Source organism: Oncorhynchus mykiss, chromosome 6 (genome assembly GCF_013265735.2).
Source record: "Oncorhynchus mykiss isolate Arlee chromosome 6, USDA_OmykA_1.1, whole genome shotgun sequence".
NCBI classification, from domain to species: Eukaryota; Metazoa; Chordata; class Actinopteri; order Salmoniformes; family Salmonidae; genus Oncorhynchus; species Oncorhynchus mykiss.
In genome coordinates, this window is record NC_048570.1 from 55,964,072 (window position 1) to 55,980,940 (window position 16,869).

The window sequence follows — 16,869 nt, forward strand, 5'->3', positions numbered from 1 at the left end:
AGAACGTGACGGATCGTTACAACCCCCCCCCCCCCCGGACCTTCATCCTCGATGCCTCCGTCTCTTTCTCTTGCGAATAACAGGGATGAGGGCCTTGTCGGGCATATGAAGTAAATTCTTCCCTTCCGACTTGTTGAAGAAAAAGTATTCCTCCAGTACGGGGTGAGTAATCTCTGTCCTGATATCTAGAAGCTCTTTTCGGTCATAAGACACGGTGGCAGAAACATTATGTACAAAATAAGTTGCAAAAAAACCATGCACAATTGGTTACGGGATCATAACGGCAGCCATCACATTCGGCGCCATTCTGTTGTGTGGTCCACTGTGTGGACCTCTATGAATCATTACTTAAATAGGAACAATTTACTGTAGCTAGGGACAGTTAGCTGCTTGCACATACAATACATATTTGTACAATTTTCTACAAATTATTTTGCCACTGTAAATGCTCAAAAACATGATGGTTCTTATCACACTAAAAGCGATCTTGATGATTAAATTATTTGTGTTGCTCCTTCCTTCACAGGTCCTCTGCTTGCCATACTAGAGAGACACACTCTGTTTCCGTCCTCAACTTGCGGACCTGCCCTGAGGATGTTATACACCACTGTTGCGCCTTCAGTCATGTTGATTTCCGACTGGTTGTCTTTGGACTACATGCCATGGGCTGACTGACCTGAACAGAAATACAATGTTCATCACTTTCCTCATACTGGACTACTCTGATTAGTTATGAGGTCACAGGAAATAGACTCATTACTCATAAATCATTGCAGCTCACTTGACTGCATCTGACAGTAGATAGCAGAGCTCTCTGGTGTTTCACTGTGACAGGTTAAAGGAAATATTCATAGCCTGTTATACATTAAAAAGTATTAGTAAGTTTATGGTATGTGAGGATCGTAAAACATCTAAGGTTAAAAAGATGCATTCAGTATTAGTTGATAGAGATGAATAACATTCATATAATTGTATTAACGTTAAAATCTGTCAAAGGGTAAGAATTGAGAGTACTGTGTAAACGTTATATGGATTACTTTATTTTGTGGTGCCTAAAAGTGTTAATCTGTGATCTACGAAATGCTCTTAATCTATGAGCCGGAGATCGATTGCTCTGGTCTCCACCCATATTTCTGGGAAAATCGCGGTCTTTTCTCATTACACTAAACGTTGAATTGAGAATACAACATCGTATCACGCACGTGATTATTTCTCCCCTGTTTTCAGGTACTTTATTGATGATAAAATAGTAATTTAAATGTTATAACTCGCTAACATGTCAAGAGTGTTTAAGGTGTGTCTTAGTAACGTCTTGAGGAAGTTAGAGTTAAGTTTGAAGAGAGTAATATTAGCCCTGCTCGGTTGAAGTGAAGAATAGCATTGTACTCAGAGTAGCTGCCATTTTATGTCGATTGTGAATGAACATATACGTTGTTAATAAGATATGTTGCTGTGTTGGTTGTATAATGGGTTTTCTGTTGTTTTGTAATGTGTTACTTTTGTGAAATGATTACACTAAACGTTGAATTGAGAATACAACACCGTATCACGCTCGTGATTATTTCTCCCCTGTTTTCAGGGGCGTAACATCATCATTTGAAATTAAACAACAAAAATGTAAATGATCATTGTTTTACGCTTCGAAAACACCGACTGCGTTGTTGCATCCCTGCTGCATAACATTTTGCGCAGCTAGGCAATTATACTGATGCAGGTACCTTTTGCAAATAGTCGCATGCAGTTGGACACATGGAGGAGAGAATAATTTTCGCAGTATCCTCAAAACCGTGTCTTTTTGACACAACTGCTGACAGCTACAGGGACATAAACACAAAAAATGCTGCTTGGAGTGGCCACGATAGTAGGATTGCCAGGTCAGTTTAGTAGTGAGCTTGTGCTAGATGTGGCTAGTTAGCTAGCTAGCTAACCTAGCCAATGAGGTGTGTGTGAAAGAAATAGTCAAATAAATTATGCTAGTTACTACCCCTGATAACTTTACAAAATAATCATGTTTGAAAGAGTGAGAGTGTGTATGCTATATTAATAGAAATGGTAGATACTACTGTACCCCTGATAATTTGGTCAGATAACCGTGTGTGTGTCTGTGTACAGTAGGTGACATGTCAATGATAGCTATCTAATAACTATAGTTATGCTAGGTAATGGTTTGGCTTATCATGTTCATGTCTATGTAGAAGAAGACTGTAGGAGGAAGTGGAGAGGACTCAGGGACAGGTATCAGAGAGAGAGAAGGGTAGAGAAAGAGAAGAGGTCTGGGTCAGCAGCTTCAGGCCAGCAGCCTTGGCGCTTCTGCCACATTCTTTCTTTTCTGGATCCATTTATTGTGCCTAGGGCAACGAGTGGCAATTTTACAGCCAGACCCTCTACTACGTCATCCACAAGTGTTGTTGCCACCGGTGCATCAAGACCCTCAACGTCACCTACAAATGCGACCATCACCTCCACTGGTGGAGTGAGACCCTCTACAACATCATCCACGAGTATGACCACTACCGGTGCAGCCATGGAAGATGATGAAATGGAGGAAGCACCTCTGGATCTAGGACCACCTGAGATTATTATGAACCTCACGGAAGTGACCACCTCGTTGAACAGGATGCGGCCGTGGAGAGAAACAGAGAGAAACTAAGAGGAACAACGTCACACCAGGCGTCATCGGAGGTACCAGCCCCCAGATCCACTCAACTCATTTCAGCAGAGGCTCCTCCAAGCCGTCGAGAGGGATGCAGCCCAACCTGATGCTCACAGGAAGGAGGATGAAGAGACCCTCTTTGCCATGAGCCTGGTGCCAACACTGAAGAGGCTGCCTCAGCAAAGAAAAGCAGCAGTCAAGGTTAAAATGGATCAACTGCTTTTCGAAGCCGAGTTCAATGGTATGTTTTTTTTCTCTCCACATCACAGGTAGTGTCATAATTGTGCGACAGTGAAGTAAAGTAGGTCATTTTTACAGTATAGTCATGTAGGTTAATTGGTATTTCAGATCAAAGTATTAATATGAGGCAAATGTATAGCTGTTGTTTCTGGGTTAGAAAATATCCTAAAACAATTTGCTGTCGAAATGCCTATCATATTCATTTTTTCATATTCATTTTTTGGTCTGAAATACAAATTCCATGAGTAAACAGCAAGTATTACCAACTTTACCCCAATGTTCCTATATTTATGCCACTAACTACACTATGCAAGCAGTATTTAGTTAACATAAATCCCACCTTTTATGGTGTCATATTATGTTAAGCTTGTATGTGTTGTTTTTCTCTTCCCTTTCAGAAATGGAGTCAATTTAGCTGACCAGCTCACAGGAAGGACAGGAAGAGGAGAGGAGTTGTCTGGTTGTTGTTTTGACCTCCCTCATTGTACCTTTCTTTTCACACACGTCAGTTCCGTTTAAATTCAGTCAATTCATAAAGTAATTTGTTTATAAAGTCTTAGGATAGCATTCATTATTAGTGTTACATAGATTTCTGAATTGAAACTCATACGGAGTTTTCACAGATGCTCTTGGTCTCTTACGAGACTATAGGTCAATATATTTCTTTAATTTAAAACCACTTGAAAACCAGGGTGTTGAAACTTTTTGTGAAGTTATGTTCCATCGACTGGTCCGTGACGTCCAGGGGTCATTTGTTTGTTTAGCTGTGTTATGGCTACATATTATTCCCTTTTTCTCAGAGACAGAGACACACACACACCTCTTCGTACCTCAGATCTCCAGTGCCCTGCCCTCTCTCTTTATGGCCATGTCTGAATTTCCTCTACTATGTCTAGGCTTTATGAGTAGTCCCTGTATCGGTCTGCAGTTGTGCCAAAAATACATGCTCTTGCTGTTCTCTTACAGATTACAGGCTACACATTCATTAAAAAAAAATGTTTTTAATTACATGCACGCACACACCTCTTTCACTAGTTTTATTTTTAAAAACATTTTTACAACACACATACCTGTCATGTTCTTTCCTGTACTTGAATACTTATTAAATTATAATGTTTTCATAGTCAGTTGTTTCAGTTGTTTATTAATATCTAATTTAGACTTAATCTGCTTAATTCTTCCCTACACCTTTGCTGATCTAAGACAAGATGAATGTAAAAACATCCAGCGTAGGGCCTCATGAGGTTGGGTCTTAAAGGGAAGGCCTCATTGCCGACGAAGACGTGGGGAACAGGTCCCAGGTCTTCAGCCCCAGGGAGTGATGCAGGTGGTGGAATATCCAGGGTGCCATCCTGATGTGCCTCGGAGGGTCACGCCATCACTTCCCTTGCCGTAAGCACCAACATCGACAACACGGAAACAGTAGATGGCATCTACTACAGCCAAGAGTACAACTGAATATGTATCCTTGTAGTTGTAGAACTGCGAACCTGAGCACGGTGGAGCCTGGATTACTACATGTTTCCCGTCAATGGAGCCAAGACAATTGGGGAAATTCCACCTCTCCAGGAACTCGGCAGCGATGGCCCTCCAGTCTTCCTCGTTGGGGACAGGCATGTTTTCACGAACCAGACAGTCCCAAATGGCTTGTGCCACAGAGGGGACAATGCCTGCCACCGTGGACCGTCCAACTCGGAAGCTGAATCCTATGGTCCTGTAGGAGTCCCCTGTCGCCAAGAATCTAAAATATAATTCAAAATAATGATCAATATTGTGTATAACTTGAATTCCACCCACATATTATATCTACTCATATAGCTAGCTACCTCATTACTGTTTATTATGCTTTACTAATTATATTGTAATACTCATCAACCATCATTAACAATGCCTTGAAACAGTACAATTCAGTCTATGACTATATCAATAAACTGTAGTCCAGGCCAACTCTACTCTTAGAAAGAATGGTACTATCTACTTAAAAGGGTTCTCTGGCTGTCCCCATAGGAGATCCCTTTTAGGTTCCAGGTAGTACCCCTTTTGGTTCCAAGTAGAACCCTATTGGGTTCCATGTATTAAGTATTATACCTGGAACCAAAAATGGTTATCCTATGGGGAAAGCAGAAGGACACTTTTGGAACCTTTTTCTCTAAGAGTGTATGTGAGTCCAATAAGAATGTAATGAATGACTGTAACTGTCTTGAACAACAATGGGTCCTGGAGAAGACTAGCCTACCTTCATCAGGGCAGAAGGCGCCTTTCTTTTCATTTGGTAACATTGCATAATTGAAAAAGGATTATAAACCAACTTTGGGAAAAGTTATAGTCCCAATGAACATTCTGTAAAAGTACATCTGATGTCAAATAGGGACTATTAACTAAAGCCCTTTAGCGTTGCACATACAAACAATGTATAAAATATAAATCAATTATGATATCAAAGGCTTTAAAAATGTACTAGAATGTACCTTACCGGAGACAAATCGCCAGGCGTTCAACTGGGCTGATGGACTCCCGGTAGTTGTTATCCATCCGGGTGATCCTGGCTCCAACCATCTGGAGCAGGTGATCGAACTGGCTTCGGTCCAGACGAAAGTAACTTCGGAATTCCTCTCAAAACAGTCGAAGCTCTTGAATTAGACAGTGGAACTCCCCTGCCTGCTTTCGGGACTTTAACCATCTCTGGACCCACGCAGACCTGCGCTTTCGGCGGGGCTGGTCCCGGCCCAACAGTGCGATCAAGACCACCTTCATCAACGTCGGTCTCATTGTTGAAAGAGCCTACTCTGCTATCTTGACTATTTATTATTGCATTTTGGAGGGAAATTATTTTTTTCCATAAGGCGAGGACAAGTGGACTTTGTGTATTGTAAGTGTTTGGACCGCTACCATGGAGTGTGTCTGAAAGTGGATGTGTCAACAGAAGTGGGTGTATGGAAAGAGAATCAGCTAATTGGGCAGATTTGTTGCCACTCAAGACTGTTTTATGTGTCTGGGCTGCACGACAAGTACATTGTTGACAACTATAGCATTTTAGCTAAGCTTTTTCCTAACCTGAAGCACATTCTCCTAACCTGACACATTAATTATCCAAACATGCTACACATTTTAGCTAATGTTAACCCCTTTCCAAACCATAACCTCATTCTCCTAACCTGCCACGTTAATTCTCCTAACCTGCTATGTTAATTCTCCTAATCGGTTACATTCTTCTTTGAGATTTGGTTGGCCGATCGCATCAAACTTTTAGGTGCATACACTGCCACCTGCTGTACTGGTGTGTGAGGCCATTCACGGCATAACTACATTTAATATATATATATTATATATACTATTAACCCTCTCAAAACAAATTCAACACCACCCCATTCCACTATTTAATTATATCTAGTCCTACTCCAGATCAATGGTCTGAGAGGACATAACACCACTAACACTACCCCCTGCAGCTGTTAAGAAGTAAATCCTCTCAATCCCAAGTGCTTCTTTGCCGCTGCCACCACAACCACTATTTTCTGTGACTTTTGATCCATTTCTGCAGTACAATTGACAACCATGGCTATACATGCTGAAAAGCCCACCTTACTGAAGCACATATTCTTCCCATCACTCTCTCTTGGTCTCTACCTACTCACAGGAATCCTCTCAGGATACCTCACCCTGTACCCATCTTCCACTACCACTCTTCACTGCTTTGGAATACAACACTTTCTATACTACTCTAGGCCGTTATTGTAAATAAGAATTTGTTCTTAACTGACTTGCCTAGTTAAATAAAAGCTAAATACATAACCCTGGCAACCTCAACCTACCTTTCTCTCACCGGACACCTCCGATATTCAGCCCCATGGGCAGCCCCACAACTAACATCCATAACGTTTTCCACCGATACCACACATTCCATCATCTTATGCCCTCCTACACACTTTTCACATCTAGTCATCTCCCTCCTACACACTGCTGCAACATGCCCATAAACTTGACACCTAAAACACTAGTATTTTCGGGAAACAAAAGCTCTCATGGTATAACTGACACTTCCTACCCTGACCTTATCTGGCAAAGACTCTACATAAACACTCAGCATGACAAAGTCTTCTGTTTCCCCACACTCTCCACCAGATCTACGTCTCACCTAACTGTATCTGTCACAGACACCGGGAATATATAACAAAAATGCGTTTAGAAGGACTGCCAGGGCGAATTGACTTATTGCACATCAAGGCAGGCTTTCCCTAACGGAAGAATTCAAATAAATTATAGAACGGGCAAATAGGATCTCACTATCTCGTGCTTGACTCTGCCCACCTCCTTGTTCTATGACTAATTTGATCCAATTTGAAACGACAGGCTCTATATTGGGTTAATTATACAAAAATATTTGCTCCAAATATGCAGTTACCCGTTATTTGAATCTGGAGCGAGAAAGGCGCACCCGGAATCATAACGCCTGAGTAGAGTTTCCACATCCGGTTTTCAGCGGAAAAGAAAGCTCGTTTACGCAGAACCACTGCATGTCTACGTTTTTTTGTAACTAAGATTTTAGCCAAGTGTTTAGAATGATTTTCTAATTCCTCGATACGCAGCGTCGAACTCAAAACATTCAGTTTACATTTTCGGAATAAGCTAACCAGTTACCCACCTGGAAGTACTTTGTCGTAGGAACAACTTTTTTTCTAATTCCAAACTATCGTATGGAAGGTTTAGGGGTACCTGCAAAATCAAGGTAGCTACAGTAATTGCTAACTAACGTTAGTTAGCTGAGCTACTCTATTTGATCTGAGCCATTAGTCTATGACAAACAATAGGTTACCATGTACAGATAATTCATGTATTGCAATCAATGCGCCCTTGCAAGTGTCATATTTGTCGTCAATATAGACTTCAATACATAGCTAGTTAGCAAGATGATTTGGCTACTTGGTGGTACTCACTATTCGTTTATGTTATGTGCCAAGTCTCATTGGATCTAACATTACTGCAGTGAGATGCAAGTTAAGATTATTCGGTAGCCTGAGGCTAGGGTGGAATTCCCTTGGTCAGTTGGTATAGGCCTAACAATACACTTGGAATCAACTGTAGTTACACCACTATCTAATATTACAGAACGTATTTCCTCAGAATTTTCACTGTTGTAAAAGGGCTTTATAAAAATAAATTGGATTGATATTCTTAAGGAGATAGGACTGGTCCGCTACTTGGACATTACTAGGTCTAACCAAACTATATTTAAGTTGACCCTGGGTGTCACCTAGATAACTAGTTTAGTTGGTGTGAGATGGATGTAGATATAAAGCCAGAGGAGGATGAGGTGGAGATAGCCCCAGCTGTCATTTGGTCTGACTCTTTTGATGCAAGTTATTCATATGCCGAAAATGGATATGACACAGCAAAACAACGGCTTATTTGTAATCTGTTAGAAGATACAAAATCAAGTGATAGGGAGATTAAAATGAATTCAACAAAAGTTGGTACTCCACTTCAAACAGCAGTAAATGTGGGTGGTAAAGGTGTTGTTCGTGTTCACACAGAACAGGATAGACCAAGCACCCCTGTAGAGAATTTAATCAAAGAGGAGTCATGTTTTTACATGTCACCCAGTGATATTCAGATTGGAAAAGTATGTACCTTGTCTCGGTCTGTCCTGGTCAGCAACATTAAACAGGCAAATGTGATGCCCTTTGCAGAGGAAGTGGTGAAAAACTGCTACCCATTGTGCAAAGAAATAGGTGTGGAATTTGATGTGAGATCCAAACCGGCATCCAAAACAAAACTTGACTCACAGTTACTGACAAATGGCGTAATGTATGAGGTTCATAAGTTTGCAAAAAATACAAAAAGGAGTTATATGTATACCGTCTATAATATTCTGAAATATAATTTTGATGTACGTTTTCAAAATCAGAAACGCTGTCAAAATGCCATACATATTGCATCTAAACTCAAACGAATGGCCAAACGGAAACATGTCGCAGATAAAGACTTTTCAAAAGAAGTGTTTATAATACCGCTTGTGACTAGACAATACAAGAAAAAAGAAGCTAATCCACCTGCAAGATTGTCAAAAAGACAATTGAATTTGAAAGGGATACAAGAGGCAGATGATACAGAGGAGAAGATGAACTCCCAGAAGATGGTTAACAAGACCGGTTTGAAATATCTGGTCGCTGATGCAAGGACTGTATGGTCTCTGCATGCTGAAGAGATCATCTCTATCGAAACAGATGAAACTGTCAAGCTTGGCCAAGATAATGGACCCACTGACTTCTGCTTAAAGGAGTCTGGCGTTCACTCTGGGGTCACAGAGCAAACCCCATGCCCAGAGAACTACCAAGTTGACATTTGCAGGAAAATGATCAATGAAATTGTTACGAGTGGTGAAATGCAACAGATGAGATGGATTTTTGTAACCTTTTCAAAGTGTTTTGGTGCTGGGACTGGTTCCGAAACGAAATTTGAACAAATCCTTGCTGAATACAGATCAGACATCCTACCACTGATGGTTGAGAAACATTGTGGCTTTAGTTCCAATGAAAAGACAATGATGTGCCTTGTAAGTCAGCTCTTCTGTGGCTTACATTTGATTGATGGCTTTGCTCACCAGGCAAAAACAAGTCTTCTACTTTGGGAAAATATGATTTTAGGAGATAAAGAAGTAGGAGTCCATAGCTACCCTAACATTAGGACAACAGAGTTGGAGTCTGGAACAGTGCGTTTGGTGAGTTCTGTGAGTATTGCTGTGCAAGAGCTTGGATGGGCAGAGGACGGTCAGCTTGTTCCGTTCGAAACCTTTTTGACCAGCAAAAAAGAATTTGATGAAGTTCCTTTGTCTCTATCCATTGGACATAGAATTGATGGTCTGTTTCATAATTCTGCTGGGGTGTATAGCATCCATGATGATTTGGTTGAGTTTACCAGTACGTACGGAGCTGAGAGTAGTTTGCTTGCCACAGTTGTTGCTGATTTGGAGGTTCAACAGTTCAAGGCCGGGTGCAGAGCTCTGGGTCTGGTTTCCAAGCTTATCATTGATCCTCTCTGGAGAGCCTTAACTTTGAAGGGAAACGTGTTGGAGATGGAAGAAAGATACCAAACCCTTGTTACCAAACTCAAGGAATGGCAGGAAGATGGGAGAGGCCTTGTTAAAGGAAATGCATGCTTGTTTGATGACATTGAGGTACCCAAGAACCTTGTGTTTGATAGGCTTACCATGTGGACCGACACAGACTTTTTTGAGTTGACTGTTCAGATTGTTGAGTTGATCCTAGCCAGTTTTCTGAAGGTATGTTCTATGGTGCTTCCAGTCGACCCAGAGCTCCTGTCAAAGAAAAATGATCGATTCAGAAAGGATTTGGCAATATTAGATCAATTGCAAAAAGCTAAGTCAAATGCAGTCAGTATTGCCATTGAAGGCATGGACATGTGCAAGAAGAATCACACTTGGGAATGGCTGTCTGTTTTGGATGAACCAAAAATAGTGTCAATGAGGAAAACATTCCAGACAGTGTAGGCAAAGGAAGAAGAAAAGCTCTCTGCCACACCTGCAGAAGAATGAAAATTGTAAAGTAATAGACATGAAAGATATGTCTTTTAAAACATTTTTTTTATTGGTTTGGTACTTATCTATTTACTAGTAAACCACAGTACAGAACCTTTTAATAGCATGGCATCTTTCAAAAAAATGCATGAATGTGCTATTTTTCTAGCGCCTTAGCTTTTGTGTTCAAATAAACAGCAATGCAACCTCAGATGAGTTCAGACAAGTAGATTAAAAGTATAATATAGCTACTTACATTGTATACCTATTCTGTTGGATACTGTATAGCCTAAATAGGTTCAAACGTGGTGTCAGTAAATGTTGAATGTCGAATAACGCTTATCCATTTGGTACCACATGTGAATGGTTCCACGTGCTTACTTGTTTTTATATTGTTTGAAATCCAATGTAGAGGTTTTTCACGAAGTGTGCTGTCAGGAAAAGTGTAGCGGCTTTGTCACAATAGTTGAATTTGCAGATTCCCTTGGCCTTCTATTCGCTTTTGATGCCTGGTCTTGTTTATGAAAAAAAGAACATGATCATTTTGAGAGGAGACCAGTTGTTATTTTAGTGTTAGCTTCTTTCTGGACCATTTTTTTTGTTTGACCTTTGAATTGACTACTTGAATGGTCAACTTAAATATAAACAAGATGGAGAGCAAGGCTCTGAAAGTTGTCAACTTTTCCATTGTCAAAATGAGTCATGCTTTGTTAAAAAAAAAATTTAAATACATTTTTAAATCCTATTTTTGTTATCCATTTTTGAGAGCCTGTTTTATCTCTATTTCTGTTGGAGATCAAGATGTTTTCATTAGGACAAATGCACACTGGACTGCAGTGCTTTTCTATCTGTTGCAGCATTCAACGTTGCACATTTCTGTAGACTTCAGGAAGAACATGCTTTTATATATAAACATCAAATAATTTTCAAAAGGTGAGAGCTTCATTCACTTCGAAAACTATTCACTGTTTCAATTAAGTAGCTATTTAGTTTCTTCTGTTTTTTGTTTTGTTTACTATGACAATGCATTTTGTCTTTCTGCAGGCCGAGTTCCAGGTTTGTGATGTCCACCATGAGAGATTCTTATTGAAGTTGAAACAGTGACTGTGTGTACCAGTGTTTCCTCAGGAAATGTTGTTAGCTGTGGGGGAAAAATTAGCGGAGGTGGGGGGGGGGGGGTGGGGTTCTGGGGACCTGAAATACATGAAAAACTAAAATATGTACAACATTAAACAAGAGCCAACAAAGTGGTAGTTCAACAGGAAAAAGTGTTGGGCAACACTGGCCTATAATGTTCTCATCAAAAGATTGTCACACTCATGCCATACCTTGAATGCTTCAACTAGCACATGTTGCTTGTAAAAGAGGGCCACTCTTGCAGCACAGCAGCACCTGGCTCTTGCAAGAACTGCCTGGAGAGGAGGGTCAGGTTATAGGTGTTTATTCGGCATTACGAAATCCTCGTCGACCCACTGTGCTGTCAGACTCAGCATGCTCATGGGACTGACATCGCTGGTCCAAATGTAATTTGTGACGTTAATAGCAGTGACGCCCATAGCAAGTAGCTCATGGATGTGCGTTTCAACAATACTGTGTAACTCCAGTAGGGCAACATCTGAAAAATGGTGCCTACTTGGTAGTATGTACCGGTGCTCGAACCAGTTCGGTGAAAGTCTACATCATCCACGACAGAGAACGGTTGATTGTCAAGGGCAATGAATTCCATTATCTTGGCGTTTAATGGGTTTCGCCTTTGAGTTGTCTTGCTGAAATGTTCTTAGTCTTTCAAATGACTGCTTGACTTGAACATGTTTAGTTGTTGGAGGTGTGCGCTTAGTTTTGTTATGCTTTTGTTCTAAGTAGGGGGGTGATGCACTTTCAAATGAGTAATTCGGTTTGTGGTATAGAAAGATTTCACTTTCTCCCCCCCTCTGGAAATAAATTAAAAAATATATATATATTCACCTTTACTTAACCAGGTAGGCTAGTTGAGAACAACTTCTCATTTGCAAATGCGATCTGGCCAAGATAAAGCATAGCAGTGTGAACAGACAACAACACAGAGTTACACATGGAGTAAACAATAAACAAGTCAATAACATAGTAGGAAAAAAAGAATCTATATACATTGTGTGCAAAAGGCATGAGGAGGTAGGCAATAGATAGGCCATAGGAGTGAATAATTACAATTTAGCAGATTAACACTCGAGTGATAAATGATCAGATGAACATGTGCAGGTAGAGATACTGGTGTGCAAAAGAGCAGAAAAGTAAATAAAATAAAAACAGTATGGGGATGAGGTAGGTAAATTGGGTGGGCTATATACCGATGGACTATGTACAGCTGCAGCGATCGGTTAGCTGCTCAGATAGCAGATGTTTAAAGTTGGTGAGGGAGATAAAAGTCTCCGTAAATAATAGCAGCACAAACGTTGCATATGGCCTTTTTGTTATCTTCCTTTGAAACTTCAAAATAGATCCACACAGCTGACATTATGGGCTTGGCTAGGAATGCTGTGTTGCATGTGTAATGCTGTATTTTTTTGTGGCGTCATTACGTCATCTACATACGTTATATAGGTACCCACGTCAGCTTTGACATCGGTTTTGCACATTGGCGTTAAACTAGACATCGGGCTGATGTTGGCGTTTGTGGCTAATATTGGCCAATTCCGATATGCTTACCGATATACCGTGCATCCCTAGAAATAATAGAAAAGTGAAACATGTAATAATAGATACACAATGAGTAATGATAACATGGCTATATACAAGGGGTACCAGTACCGAGTTGATGTGCAGTGATATGAGGTAATTGAGGTATATACTGTATGTACATATAACTAGGAATAAAGTGACCGATAGTAAACAGTAGCAGCAGTGGATGTGATGAGTTAAAAAAAAAAAAGTTTGTTCAGGTAACTATTTAACTAACTATTTAGCTTATGGCTTGGGGGTAGAAGCTGTTCAGGATCCTGTTGTCTTGGGTGGTTGGAATCTTTCTCTGACACCACCTGGTATAGAGGTCCTGGTATGGAGCTCGGCCCCAGTGATGTACTGGGCCATCTGCACTACCCTAGCGCCTTGCAGTGCCGTACCAAGCCGTGACGCAGCCAGTCATGCTGTTCTCAATGATCCGCCAAGACTGCAGGCAGTATTTTTTACCTCTACAGTGTAGAGTCAACCATGTGGTGAAATAAAACATTCCACATTGTTCTTCAGATTTATGCATCACTGGTGGGGAGCTAGTTTCTGGATCAAAATATATGCAAGTAATGCTGTGACTTGGGATTTGATATCTTTTTACAATGATTAACACTGTCACTAGGCCGGAATAAAGTGGATATTCATATCCTCTCATGAGGAGGTCAATGAGGTATTGAGGTTGCAAGTTCAAATCCCCGAGCTGACAAGGTACAAATCTGTCGTTCTGCCCCTGAACAGGCAGTTAACCCACTGTTCCTAGGCCGTCATTGAAAATAAGAATTTGTTCTTAACTGACTTGCCTGGTTAAATAAAGGTAAAATAAAAATAATTTTATTAATTTGCTTGATCTAATAATTTCATACATGTGTATTCACAGGTGATGCGTGTGTTTCTCTTTCAACTTGATGCATGCTATTTGAATCTGGGTGTACAACAGCTCTTTTCAGGGTCCAGTTTGTGATCCTCAAATGTATTAGTATTGACTTTCTTCTTGTGAGTTTCACTTATTTTTTTGTGCTGTCTACTAACTTTCCTGACGGTTTGAATATTCATGAAACATTATGATAATCTTTGGCTCTGCACCTTATGTTTATTCACAGATCCTCTGCTTGAAACAATTACGGGATGTGAAGTCTGATTCTGTCCTCAACTTGTTGACCTGCTCTGAGGATGTTGGACACCACTGTTGCACCTTCAGTCATTACTTTTTTTCATGTCAGTCGATGGGCTGACTGACCTCAAGGCGCAGAAGGTGTTTTAAGGTTTGTCGTCGGACACAAACTATTCAGAGTCTGTTGTGAATGACAAAGATATCCAGTCATTTCTAATTATTTATAATGTATGACAATAGTAGTTAAACACTAGCACTACTCGAGAAATTATTAATGACATATTCTGTGGCGGTAGTCAGCCTAGAGGTTTGAGATGTGGATCAGTTACTGATGCGTGGCTAGTGTCATTTCCCAGCTGCCCTCTGTGTTGTGCCCTTTAGCTGGGCACATATTCCCCAAAATGTTCCATGGTGGTGTGTTGCGGCTGACCTGGTGCCGCTGCACGTGTGTTTTGTGGGGTTGGGAAAGGCTAAAGACAAAGTTCAATTTCTGTGAAAAAAGGACAAAGCATTATCCTGTTGTATTTTAGGTATAGGAGGAGGTCTGGTGCAGTGGGGTGTTCCAGGTCCGCAACACTTGAGGAGAAAACGTCTTAATCATGATGGTAAGGTAAGCTTGTGACTGTACGTGTCATATTCACTGTGTGGACCTCTATGAATCATTACTTAAATAGGAACAATATACTGTAGCTAGGGACAGACGGGCTGCTTGCACATACAATAAATATTTGTACAACTTTCTACAAATTATCTTGCCACTGTAAATGCTCAAAAACATGATGGTTCTTATCACACTAAAAGCGATCTTGATGATTCAATTATTTGTGTTGCTCCTTCCTTCACAGGTCCTCTGCTTGCCATACTAGAGAGACACACTCTGTTTCCGTCCTCAACTTGCGGACCTGCCCTGAGGATGTTATACACCACTGTTGCGCCTTCAGTCATGTTGATTTCCGTCTGGTTGTCTTTGGACTACATGCCATGGGCTGACTGACCTGAACAGAAATACAATGTTCATCACTTTCCTCATACTGGACTACTCTGATTAGTTATGAGGTCACAGGAAATAGACTCATTACTCATAAATCATTGCAGCTCACTTGACTGCATCTGACTGTGGATAGCAGAGCTCTCTGGTGTTTCACCATTTGAAATTAAACAACAAAAATGTAAATTACCATTGTTTTACACTTCTGACATATCACAGCAGTAAGTAGTATCCTACCTGACTCATATAAACAACATCCTTGAGTGTTTTGTTGATTAATGTATCTTTATAAGATTGTATTCCTTTTTTACCTGTAAAAAACCTGTAGACATGCATGATCCTGTAAATATTTACAAGGAACATAAATCTCACTACTTGGTATTTTTATATGGGGATTGTGAAAAATATATTTAATGTAGTTTTGTATGGTAATTGTAAATCAAATTTGTTTTCATTGGACTAGTCCATAAGATTTGTGTTAGGATTTGTTTGTTCTTAATTATGCAACCTTTTTTGTCCAATTATCTCCACGTAATACAGCCAGCTTTTCCATTCTTGGTTATCTGCCTCTGTAGCCTTTATCTAAAGTTTCATTTTTTGTATTACTTTGTTATTTTTATTGCTACTCTCTTCACATGGAGATGTTAGTTATGGGATGATGATTCCAATTTGGCAACAGGTGCTAGGATAGTTGGGATTAAATAAGTATTGTTACGGAAATACAAAATGTCAATATCGGTCCCACTTTAAACCAAGTACAAGTACTCCATTCACAAATCATCTATAAGTGTTTGTCATACTCTATGAAGGGTTACATACCCATTTCCACTGTAGAGTGAATTGCCAACTGTGACATAACTCAATATGTATGTTCACACACCATCTGTAGAGTATGACATATGGTTATAGACTATTTGTGAAGTGTTTATGTAGTGTTTATGAATGCTATTTAATGCCTTTATAAGTTGTACCTAAAAGTATAAATACTAGTATTAATAGACTATTATTTTATTTGTTTGGTGTATTAAGTGAGCTAGCACGTGTATTATGGCATTTAGGTGTTATGGATAATAGCTCTGGATGAGAGGTCGAGCCATAACAAAGTAAACACTGTTGCCTCCAGTACGATAGGTGGCGATATTGCACTGTTTATCTTGACTGCAAAACAAAGAAGCAGATGCAAATGTCCAATCTGGAATATCATGGGTCATGTGCTGCATACGTGGAGTGTCTGAAAGTGGGCGTGTCAACAAAAGTGGGTGTATGGAAACCAATCAGCTAATTGGGCAGATTTGTTGCCACTTGACCATTTTGTGTGTGGGCTGCACAACAAGTAGATTGTTGACAACCATAGCATTTTAGCTATCCTTAATAACCTCATTCTACTAACCTGCCACGTTAATTATCCTAACCTGCTACCTTCTTCTTTGGAATTTGTTTGGCAGATCGCATCCACCTTTTAAGTGCATACACCGCCAACTACTGTACTGGTGTGTGTGAGGCAATTTACAGTCTAACTACATTACATTCTTTGATATGGTAATACAAAATTGTGAAAAAGGAACATTTCCCTCCCAACTATTAACCCTCTCAAAAAAATACAAAAATAAAACACCACACCATTCCACTATTTAATT

General features: G+C 40.1%; 1 protein-coding gene and 1 long non-coding RNA gene across 7 annotated transcripts; both read left to right on the forward strand.

Moving 5' to 3' along the window:
- Nucleotides 1-1,150: 1,150 nt before the first annotated feature.
- Nucleotides 1,151-4,020, forward strand: LOC110526172. Of its 2 annotated transcripts, XR_005052166.1 has the most exons (3): nucleotides 1,213-1,227; nucleotides 2,196-2,894; nucleotides 3,292-4,020. It is a non-coding gene; the product is annotated as an uncharacterized LOC110526172 (long non-coding RNA). The 2 variants fall into 2 exon arrangements; XR_002473897.2 differs by having other exon boundaries at nucleotides 1,151-2,894.
- Nucleotides 4,021-7,368: 3,348 nt separating this feature from the next.
- Nucleotides 7,369-16,833, forward strand: LOC110526171. Of its 5 annotated transcripts, none has more exons than XR_005052165.1 (5): nucleotides 7,369-7,619; nucleotides 11,223-11,360; nucleotides 14,234-14,395; nucleotides 14,775-14,849; nucleotides 15,090-16,833. XR_005052165.1 is itself a non-coding variant. In XM_036980460.1 (5 exons), exon 1 carries the CDS (start codon nucleotides 8,172-8,174, stop codon nucleotides 10,398-10,400), a length of 2,229 nt encoding a protein of 742 aa, XP_036836355.1. In that variant the 5' UTR covers nucleotides 7,369-8,171; the 3' UTR covers nucleotides 10,401-11,360; nucleotides 11,472-11,533; nucleotides 14,234-14,395; nucleotides 14,775-14,849; nucleotides 15,090-16,833. The 5 variants fall into 5 exon arrangements, 3 of the variants coding, with proteins under 3 accessions (XP_036836355.1, XP_036836356.1, XP_036836354.1); XM_036980460.1 differs by adding an exon at nucleotides 11,472-11,533 and having other exon boundaries at nucleotides 7,369-11,360; XM_036980461.1 differs by adding an exon at nucleotides 11,472-11,483 and having other exon boundaries at nucleotides 7,369-11,360; nucleotides 14,775-14,854.
- Nucleotides 16,834-16,869: the final 36 nt, after the last annotated feature.